This window comes from Culicoides brevitarsis, chromosome 1, assembly GCF_036172545.1.
Source record: "Culicoides brevitarsis isolate CSIRO-B50_1 chromosome 1, AGI_CSIRO_Cbre_v1, whole genome shotgun sequence".
Lineage (NCBI taxonomy): Eukaryota > Metazoa > Arthropoda > Insecta > Diptera > Ceratopogonidae > Culicoides > Culicoides brevitarsis.
The window spans coordinates 16,619,708-16,630,140 of NC_087085.1; the positions used below are offsets into that span (position 1 = coordinate 16,619,708).

Here is a 10,433-nt window from a genome sequence, read left to right on the forward strand (position 1 = left end):
AAAGAAAAATCACAATTTTGCGTACAAGTCAATGTTAAACGCGTGTTTCAACATCAAATAAATGACAAGTAAAATTAATCCAAGCCGCAAGAGTTTGTCAATTATGAAAAAGCGCCAAAAGCGAGCCCTTGCCTCGGGAATTGTGTCATCTGATTGTTTCAGTAAGTATCGCCGACAAAAAATAACTTGGTCAATGATGTATTTGTTTCTGTTGTAAATTGCGGCACTCGATGTTTCAAAGGATTTTCTATAAAATAGAGTAAAGTTTAAAAAATTAATTTATACAATTCAAAATTTTGGTAGAAATCTATTAAATATCACTTTAAATTAAAAAAATAAAAAAAAATAAAATTTTCGTCAAAAAGGAAAATCTTAAAAAAATTTAAGAAATTTTGAATTTTTTTTTTTAATATAATTAAAATATTTTTTTTTTAATTTTTTTTTTATTTTTTTTAAATATTTTTTAATATTTATTTATTTTATTTTATTTAATTTAGTTTTATTTTTTTTTTTAATATTTTAAACATTTATAAAAATATTTTTTTCAAATCTTCTTTATTTTTTTTTTTATAAAGAATTTTTAAAAAATTATTTTTTTAATTTATTTATTATTTTTTTCAAAACGTTCCTCAAGTCAATGAATGTATTGTCTTTATATTGGCGAATTTGTTTAAAAATGAAATAAAAATAATTTAAATTTTTAAATACCTATATCATAATTAATTGAAAAACAAATTTTTTAAAGCAAATCCCAATGCAGAAATCAAAAATTTTAATAAATGGTGAAAAAATTATTTTTTATTTTTATTTAAGTATTCTAAACCTTCAATAAAAAGTGTTTATAGCTTTTTACTGAGTTTTAGTGAATAAACAAAAAAAAAATTCAAAGAAAATGTACAGATTTACTTACTTGTCACATTCCTTAAGACTCCAGGTGAGAGAAGCATAATTATCATTAACAATTTCCCATTTATTGGTTATGAAATATCGCAATGCTAGTTGAGCATGACGGATTTTTCGTTGAACTTTCAATAAACTAAAAAAAATTACAGAATTAATATTCAAACATTTTTTCAAGGTTCTTCATGACTCACATCGGTTTTTGGTTACCCAAGTTGACAAGAAGGAAATCCACAACAAATGCCGGTAAAAAGTGTAAGAAAACCGCACAGATTGAATCATAGAAGCGACAAGCTGTTGCCGGTTCAACAGGAGTCCAAACAAAATTTATAAATGGTCGATGGTATCGAATGAAATGAAGACAAATATCCATAATTTCGTTAATTGAAGTTGTTCCATTTGAACAATTATAGATTGCCAGCTCATTTTTTGGTTCATTCAAGACTTTTCGCCAGGTGCTGCTTATAATGCCACGAACTGAAGTATCAACAGGCGTACAAAATAGCTCGGCATCTTTTAAGCAATAGAGACTCCGTTGAATGCCCAGTCCTGTTGCGACAGCAAGACCCCTGCGAAAGAAAAAAAGTGAGTTTTGTACCAAAATTTGAATAAATTTATTACATAATTCCGTTAAAATTATCCGTAAAACCTGGATGAGGTTCCACTTCAGCTCCCGTAACAATCGCAGGACGATAAATGATGATCGGAAGTTTTTCCTTAAAATCGTTGCAAATATTCTCAGCTAATCCCTTCGTAAAAAGGTAAGTATTTGGCAGGAAATCCATGTACTTCGCCGTCAATATGTTGATTGTTTCATCATCTAAAGAGCTTTCTGCTAATTTTAATACATCACGCCAATCACCATGTGCTGGATAAATTTTTTCTTCAATTTTTCTGAAGTCTGCATTGCAAAAAGCCGTCGAAATGTGCACAAAAGCATCAAGTTTCTTCAGTTTCATGCTCAACTGGATCATTTCGTACGTTGATCGAACATTTGTGAGGATCGCTTCTCTCAGGGGATCGTCAAAACGCACACTTGCACTCGCATGAACGACAATCGAGACATTTTCTAAAAGAGCGAAGTCTTCTGCTGAGATTCCTAAGCCAACTGCTTGAACATTTCCTTCGATTGCAACAATTTTTTGGAGTGCGTTCGGGTTTGCAGTCAAAAGTGTCTCAAAAAGCTGAAAAAAAAATATTAAAATTCATAATTAGGTAAGTTTAGTTTAATTTAATTAAAAAAAAAAAAAATGAAAAAAATTACGAAGTTCATAAAATTGATAGAATTGATAGAACAGAATTGACATAAAATTGAAATTGAGCTAAAATGATCAATTTTATAGTAAAAATTGTATAAGAAAATTAAAAATATTATTTTAAAATTACTTTATTCAATTTTGAATCAATTTTTATAATATTTTTAACACATTAAATTAAAAAAAAAAAATAAAAAAAAATTTAATTGACCAAAATTATTGGATTGAAAAATTTTTAACTTCTTTGAAAAATTCAAATTTATTATAAAAAATTTCAAAAGAATTTCTTATTTTAAAATTTATTTTTTTTTTAATTTTCAAAAATTCTTATTCAAAATTCCTACTTGAGAACTTTTTTATGTTGCTATATAATATTTAAAAATTTTTCATAATATTTAAAAATGGTTTAAAAATTTAAAAAAATCTTACCACATCCTTTGCAAAAGCTTTCACACGATCTGCAGGTTTTTTTCCTTTCTTTGGACGAATTAACATGAAAATTTTATCAATTTCTGGACAAGATCTTAAAAGCTTCTCAACCAGTGCTTTTCCCATAAATCCTAAAAATAAACATTTTTTCAATAAAAAAAAGAATTTAATTGCTAAAATATTCATTACCAGTCCCTCCAGTGAGAAAAACTTGCCGACCGGCGAAAAATTCCGGGATTGAAGGTAATGACTCCGACATTTTTTGTTAAAAAAAATTAAAAGAAGCTCAATCCACTTCAACGACTTAGACGAAACTAAGTAAAACAAATCCCAACAAACATTAGTTTGTTATAAAAATAAATCAAAGTCATATGGTTGATTGACCTATTTGGTTCCCGAACAATCAAAAAAATCATTACTTAGTCATTTTACAAAAAAGCTTTAATTACAAACACAAAAAAAACGTCAATACCGCACATAATTTAACATATTTACAAACCTATTTAACATATTTCGTGTACAAAATCCAAAAAATTACAAAGAAAAACGTGTACTTGACAATTTTGTCAATCCAAATGGCAATTTGCAAATTCCGTTTGCCCTTTTCCAGGTCCTTATCTGGCCAGTTGAGCAAAAATCTGCGAGCTCCTAACATACAAAGTGACCCATAGTCAATGTAATCTGGATAAACTTCCTTCAAATTGAAGTCGTTGTATTCTTCGGGAGGAACATCGTGACTCAACTGCAAAAAATTGTCGTTTTTGATGTCCCAGACGTTATTCATGAAGTAATGGAGACTTGTTTGAGCGTTTATTAAAGCTCGTTGGAGTTTCAAAAAGCTATAAAAGAGGTAAATTTTTGGATTTTGTTAAAATTAAAGATCAAAAAGTGACTTACAATGTCTTTTTATTCATCAAATGTAGCATTACGTCTGCTATAGCTGCTGGAATAAGTTGCGTAAAGACTAACTGAAGCGAAAAAAAATCAATATTTCTCAAAAATTTGATTGAATTTAAATTACCCTCAAGTAAAATTCGTAATAATTCTCCGTCAATCGCCCACCGGGACGCCAAAAAAACATGTTTGGTGGTGCTTTTGTGACGCAATATCGTTTCCCCTGCTTCACCGCATCCACATACTTTGTCGTCTTAATCGACGCTGCATTGTAAATTTTTATTTCGTCGCCGGGCTTTGGGCGTTTCGATGCCGCAATAACAATTCCTTTGACGCACAGGTCTACGGGAGTTGCGTTAATTGCTGCCTCATGCGATTGCCAAGATGTTCGATTGATGCCAATTGCGGTGGCAACCATCAAACCCATGGGCCCGTTAAAGCTGTCAATGTAACCCGGTAACGGTTCCACTTCAGCCGACGTGACAATCGAAGGACGAAAAATAATCAGCGGTAGCTCGTCTTTGTAATCGTTCACCATACATTCGGCAACGTGTTTCGCGAAAACGTACGTGTTTGCCATGTTACTCGAATATTTCGCAAAAAGTGCGTTGAGCGTGTCCTCATCGATGAGTTTTGCTATTTTGATTGTTGTGCGCCAATCGACATGAGCTGGATAGATCTGTAAGTTAAAAAAATGAAAAATATATATTTTTAGGTTGCTTTTAGTGAAAATTAATGATTTTGTTTAAAAATTAAAAAAAAAATTAAAACGATTTTTTCTTTAATTTTTTGTATTAAATTAAATTAAATTATTTTTTTAATTTTTGTTTAATTTAAATTTAATTTAAAATTTAATTATTTACTTATTTATAATTAATTTTTTTTTATTCTGTTCTGAGAAGTTTATTTGAATTTTTAATTGATTTTTTTTTTATTTAAATTTTAAGAGGATATTTAAAAAAAAATTTTTTTGCAATTTTTTTTAATAAAGTTTCTACTTAAAATTTTATTAAAGCGGTTAAACGAAAATATTAATTAAATAATTTTACCTTTTCTTCGATTTTCAAGCGATCACAATTGGAATAAGCAGTCGAAACATGCATAAAAACATCCAACTTCTTCAATGTTTTCGCGAAATCAAGAATAGCTTTTGTTCCGCAAACATTTATCAAAATTGCCTTTTGGAGAGAGTCATCAAAGCGAACTGATGCGGCACAATGAAAAATTACATTGACCGATTCCAGTTCAGATTTTAACTTTGCGTCATCTGGAACGGACCACGTGCCAGATGATAAATCTCCTTCAATTCCAATTATTTTGTCCAATGACGATGGATCAGACTTTTGAATGAGACTAAAGATAACTTGTTGCTTGTAATCCGCAATACGTTCTTCGATGGATTTTCCTTTTTTGCCGCGAAGCAGAATTATAATCCGTTTAACGTCTGGGCAAGATCTCAACAGCTTTTCAATTATTGTTTTGCCGACGAATCCCGTGCCACCTACGAAATTTATTTTAAAAAAATTAATTGAGGTGAACAATTTTAATATTTTCATTTTTTGTCAAAAAAAAAAAAAAAAAAAAAATTAGGGGACAATGTAAAATTGAAAATATTTTGACTTTTTTTGAATGAAAAATCATAGAAACTTTAGTTAATAACACACCTGTTATAAAAACCACCTTATTTTTATAAAAATTCTTTATGGAATTCGCGTTCATCGTGCTGCTTATTTTTGCGACTTTCTATTTTTGTTCGAGTTCTTATTCGACTGAGTGTCTGAAAAAAACAGTTCATGGCTTTTATAAGTCGGAAATTATTTGAATTCATTGAATATTCATTGGATTTTTGCATGCCGAAGCACAGCATTATGCCAAAAAATTCGATTTTTAATTAATTTTTGTTGCAACCAGAGACGGATTGACAATTTAAGGGTCTTTTTATCAAAAATTTTTGTCTAAAAAGTAAAATTTAAATTCATAAATGTTGAACAAGTGACACATAAAATTTTAATTTTAAAAACAAAGACTTTTATATAAAGACAAATTGTATGAATTTGGCACAGAAAATGACATTTCCATGCAATTTACTTTTCTGAGTGACAAAAGTTAATTGATGTTCTTGTCCGACATTGAACTTTTTTGATGCATTACTCAAGTGTAGTTTTGGTGCAAATAAAAAGCGTAGCATTAGAGTGCCATTAGCTCAGTCGATTTTAAAATTTCGTCTAACAAAATGTCGCATCAAAAAGCATCAGTCGCGGAATTTTACAATGGAAAAACGATTCTCATAACAGGTGACAGAAATAAAAAAAAAAATTTTCAAAAAATTAATTAATTCAAAAATTGGAAAAATTAATTTTAATAAAAAAATGTAATTCAAAAAATATCAAAAATTTGTAATTTTTCGCAAATTTAAAAAAAAAACAAAACATTAAATTTATTCACCTGAAAAAGAAAAAAATTTCACAAAATTTTTAGGTGGCACTGGATTCATCGGAAAATGTCTCATTGAAAAGTTACTTCGTTCGTGCAGTGGCATAAAACGCATTTTTATCCTCTTACGCGGCAAACGGGGAAAATCTGTACACGAGCGAATGGAATCATTTAAAAAAGAAGTGGCAAGTTTTCAATAGATTTTTACCATTTTTTGTGTGTCACTAAAGTGCTTCTTTTTAGATTTTTCAACAACTTCCTGGAACGGCACTCGACAAATTAGTCGGCATTGAAAGCGACTTGTCATCCGGATGCATTTCGGTGCCACGCGAGGGAACGTTACACTTGCAGAGCTGCAATCGGTTAATGTAATTTTTCACTGTGCGGCATCGGTGCGCTTTGACGATCCACTCAAAAAGGCAATCATGGTAAATATTTCAGCGACAAAAACGTTACTGGATTTTGCGAGTTCTCTGAAGAACTTGGAAATTTTTGTTCATGTCTCGACGGCGTACTCCAAATGTGATAATTCTAAAATAATCGAAGAAAAGGTGAGATTTTTTGTTAGTTTTTTGATGTTTTAATATTTTTCTTTTAATTTTTAAATAGATTTATCCTCCATACATGGATTGGCGATATGCAATAAGGATGGCTGAGCAAATAGACGGAGAGATTTTAGATTCCGCTCATGCTCGATGGTCCACGGATGTCGCCAACACTTATGTTTTTACGAAAAATATCGCCGAGTACATGGTTTACGAACATAAGGATAAGTTGCCTGTGTTGATTTATCGTCCTTCAGTTGTAGTGCCCGCAGAAAGGGAGCCGATACCTGGATTTATCGATAACTTTAATGGTTTGTTTTTTTCTGAATCAAAAAATTAGTAATTTTTTAAAAAATATTTTTAGAGGTGAAATTTCATAATAAAATACTAATTTCAGTAGAAATATTTTTGAAAAGATTTAAAAAATTATTTTCAAAAAATTTTTTCTTTAAAAAATTAAAAAAAAATTTGCCAAAAAATATTTAAAAAAATATTTTAACAAAATTAAAATTTTAAATGGAGCAAGGGCCAAAAATTTTTAAAAAGTATTTTTAATTTAATTGAATATTATTCTTTTTTAGGACCTACGAGTATCTTTTTGTCTGCATCAATTGGAATTAATCGGGTATTGTATAGCCCTAAAAATGGTGAAATAAATATGATTCCCGTCGACATGGTGATTAGAGGGTTAATAATAGCAGCAGTTAAAAACGCGAACGAGAAAAATTCGGCCTCCGTATATAATGCAGCTTCGATCAAAGTAAAAAAAACTATCGATTTGGTCGAAACTGGAAAGAAAGTTGTAGAAGAAGTTCCGGCAAATGTGATGTTGTGGCGTCCTGATGGCAAAGTAACTTCTTGCATTTATGACTTTTACTCAATAGTAAGAAAATTTGTGATATTTGAAATATTTTTTTTACCAACAAAAATAATTTTAGGTGATTTTCACTCAAATTCTTCCCGCAATTTTGGTTGATGGAGTCCTGAAGTTGTACAAGAAGCAACCAATGTTCGTAAAATTTAAAACAAAACTCATCAAAAAATTTAAAAATATTTTTTTTCAGGCTACTGAAATACCAACGCATCATCATGAACGCCCAAGTGTCTTTGCAATACTTCATTAGCAACTATTGGACGATCGAAAATGAAAAATTTATGAACTTGAACAATTTTCTCGCAAAATCAGAGTTGAAAGAGTTCGAAATAAAGGAATTAATACCAGGCACCGCCGAATATTTAAAACTAAGCATGATGGGAAGTCGAAGACATTTAATGCACTGGCCCGATAAAACACTCGAAAACGCTAAAAAATTGTATCGACGCATGGTTCTGTTGGATCAAGTTGTCAAATATGCCGTCCTAGCCATTTTTATTTATTTTATCTATAACAAATTTTTCTGTTAGATATTTAGCGGTTCACGGTGAAGGTCAATAATAATAAATAATATCATCAAAACATCAATCAACAGGTAGTTTCACATCGAAATATTCATTGAGAAATGCGAAAACGGGCAAGCTGGAGTCATTTTCAGCAAATTTGTCGTGCGAGTGGAAGCGAATCGTCTATATTTGCGACGAAAACGAACGCATGCGCATTTGTCACCGAAACACTGGAGGGGTCGAATTCACCACAACTCTTACAATTCTAAATATTTTCAAATATTTTGTTCTTCTATCGACGTACTAGATGCCGGAGATGGAATTTTATACCATTTCGCGGTATTACCTCTAACGTACGTTAGTCGGTTTGCGCAAACATCCTTCACTGTGTTCTACATGTGAAATATTTCTTCTTATTATTTTTGTCGTGATACAAGTGATATTTGATTCAGTCATATTTCGGCGTGTATCTTGAACGGACGGATCTTCAAGAAATTCATACGTATAAAAATTTCATTACCGCTAATTTTATGGTTAAATATTGGATTAAAAATATAAAAAAAATTTAAAAAAATAATTAAATTAAATTTAATGAAAAAATATATAAATAAAAAATAAATAAAAATATTTAAAAAAAAAAAATTACAAAAGTGAGTTAAAAATAAAATTTTACATAATAAAAAAAAATGTAAAAAAAAGTCATAAAAACTTTCAATACAAGTAAAACAGAAAAATTGTCCGAATGTGTGTTACTGTGTTATGTACTTAAAATATATAAATTTCAACCTCAAGTAGTAATAAAATTATGACATTAAAACAGCAACAATACTTTTGCAACAAATAAATCATCACAAGTCGAGTGCATTTAAATTGTAAAATTTGACGTTAGTTGCAAAATCAGTGAAAAATTACTTTTATAAAAAAAATTAATTAATTAAATTAAATAATATAATTAAAAAAATAATTAAAAAAAATAATTTTAAAATTTTTACTTAAAAAGTGGATAAAAAATTTTAATTTCAAGGTTAGTTTTCTATTTCTAGATGTAAGTTGTGTTAAAAAAAAAGAAATAAATAAGATAAAATTCAATAGAAATTCAATAAAGCTCAATAGAAAACAAGAAACAATTGCAACATTATAAAATTATTTTTCTTTTGAACGTGCTTCGGTAATTAATTAACTAACACTGTGAATGAAACAGACGCCAATGAATCCCGATGACGTACCAAAAACAATTCATTCAGTGTTTTAATCACTTCTAATAGAATTATTTGTTTGATGAAACGCGTATGTTGTGAGAAAAAAAATCGCATTAAAATGTGGAGAAAGAGAATAATCTTAGTCACGCGTGCACCCATACTTTTTGGGAGAAAAACTCTCTTATCGCATTAGCTGCTTGAACGGCATAAAATTAATTAAAAAATGTCTGTTGATCAAAACGCTGGAATAAACAGCGGAATTTTGTGGTTTGGATGAAAAACATTTTTCAAAAAAATAAATTTAATTTAGTCCAAAGAGTGAAATTGAAGCAAACTCACACCGAATAAGTGAAACATATTTAAAATTTATTTACATTAAAAAAAAAAATAAAATTAAATAACATTGTGCTTCAAATGTTGTAATAAAGTTAAATATACATATGACCATTATTACGAAACATTAAAACTTTATATGACTTTTTATGCCGCCTTTTGTGTGGATCGAGTGCCATTTCGAGTCTAACCAAGCATCTAAGACTCAATTTAATAAGAAATAAAACTTTTTACAATGATAAATAAGTACAACTCTATCGTTGAACTTCGACTTATTCGATGGAGAAAATTTTCTTGCAAACGACATTGAAATAGTTTGTTTTGATTTTTGCACTATTTGACAGATTTTATTTCTTTTTCTTGGTAATTTGCTCAGACTTGATGACACCAGGTACTCGGAAATGTATTTACCAAAGTTTTAATGAAAACTTTTCGCATTTGAAAGTTTTTCAACTATTTAAAATGTTAAAAGTAAGACAAACATTGTAATTGATAATTTATTATGACAAAAGAAATATTTGTGAAGAAAATAGTTTTAATTTCACAAATTTGTTCTTCATAAGGAAAAGAGTTAATTGTTATAAATATTACTAATTTAATCGTAATTTAACGAAATTAATCTTTAAAACTTTCAGAAATTTACACAAAATTTTGTTTGTATGAGAAATTTTAAATGAGAAATTGATGTTTTTAATAATGCAAACTGACAAGTAATTATAAATATTAAATGTATGAAGACAACAAATTTCTCATTATACTACTGTGAAATATTATCGTGTGGTTACTTTAAAAAATTTCGAGATCCGTGCGAGTTTTTTTTTTTGAAAGAAATATTCAAGATTTTACATTTTTTTCAAACAAAAATATTAAAAGATTTTTCGAAAAAGAATTATTATTTTTTAAAAATTAAAATTAAACAAATTTTTACTTTTCTTTAGTTAGGTTTCAAAAATTTCAATATTAGAAAAAAAAAATATTTTTGGTCAAAATTTGCCGTTATATAATTTTTGTTTTTCTAATAATTTTTAATAATTTGAACAATATTTGTAATTTTATTACTTAAT

At 28.7% G+C, this 10,433-nt stretch overlaps 3 protein-coding genes across 3 annotated transcripts; 1 reads left to right on the top strand and 2 right to left on the bottom strand.

Annotated features, from left to right (window-relative positions):
- Nucleotides 1–9: 9 nt before the first annotated feature.
- LOC134837353 (putative fatty acyl-CoA reductase CG5065) lies at nt 10–2,844 on the bottom strand. Its single transcript, XM_063852725.1, has 6 exons — nt 2,775–2,844; nt 2,586–2,716; nt 1,522–2,084; nt 1,095–1,469; nt 911–1,036; nt 10–247 (listed from the first exon to the last, which is right to left on the bottom strand). Exons 1-6 carry the CDS (start codon nt 2,842–2,844, stop codon nt 10–12), a joined length of 1,503 nt encoding a protein of 500 aa, XP_063708795.1.
- Nucleotides 2,845–3,084: 240 nt separating this feature from the next.
- Nucleotides 3,085–5,667, bottom strand: LOC134837356 (fatty acyl-CoA reductase 1-like). The gene is made up of 5 exons (XM_063852726.1): nt 5,568–5,667; nt 4,529–4,980; nt 3,607–4,158; nt 3,483–3,553; nt 3,085–3,424 (listed from the first exon to the last, which is right to left on the bottom strand). The coding sequence occupies exons 1-5, from the start codon at nt 5,665–5,667 to the stop codon at nt 3,085–3,087; spliced, it is 1,515 nt and encodes a 504-aa protein (XP_063708796.1).
- Nucleotides 5,668–5,712: 45 nt separating this feature from the next.
- On the top strand, nt 5,713–7,861 carry LOC134837357 (fatty acyl-CoA reductase 1-like). The gene is made up of 8 exons (XM_063852727.1): nt 5,713–5,773; nt 5,958–6,097; nt 6,156–6,267; nt 6,354–6,463; nt 6,522–6,768; nt 7,039–7,340; nt 7,396–7,466; nt 7,522–7,861. The coding sequence occupies exons 1-8, from the start codon at nt 5,713–5,715 to the stop codon at nt 7,859–7,861; spliced, it is 1,383 nt and encodes a 460-aa protein (XP_063708797.1).
- Nucleotides 7,862–10,433: the final 2,572 nt, after the last annotated feature.

Coding starts and splice junctions, on each gene's coding strand:
- LOC134837353 (XM_063852725.1), bottom strand. CDS start 2,844: ATGTCGGAGTCATTACCTTCAATCCCGGAATTTTTCGCCGGTCGGCAA. Junction 2,085..2,585: donor AAGCTTTTGCAAAGGATGTG/GTAAGATTTTTT, acceptor TTTTTTTTTCAG/CTTTTTGAGACACTTTTGAC. Junction 248..910: donor AGTCTTAAGGAATGTGACAA/GTAAGTAAATCT, acceptor TCTATTTTATAG/AAAATCCTTTGAAACATCGA.
- LOC134837356 (XM_063852726.1), bottom strand. CDS start 5,667: ATGCTACGCTTTTTATTTGCACCAAAACTACACTTGAGTAATGCATCA. Junction 4,981..5,567: donor AACTTTTGTCACTCAGAAAA/GTAAATTGCATG, acceptor TAAATTTCGTAG/GTGGCACGGGATTCGTCGGC. Junction 4,159..4,528: donor GCTTGAAAATCGAAGAAAAG/GTAAAATTATTT, acceptor TTTAACTTACAG/ATCTATCCAGCTCATGTCGA.
- LOC134837357 (XM_063852727.1), top strand. CDS start 5,713: ATGTCGCATCAAAAAGCATCAGTCGCGGAATTTTACAATGGAAAAACG. Junction 5,774..5,957: donor AAAAACGATTCTCATAACAG/GTGACAGAAATA, acceptor CAAAATTTTTAG/GTGGCACTGGATTCATCGGA. Junction 6,464..6,521: donor CTAAAATAATCGAAGAAAAG/GTGAGATTTTTT, acceptor ATTTTTAAATAG/ATTTATCCTCCATACATGGA.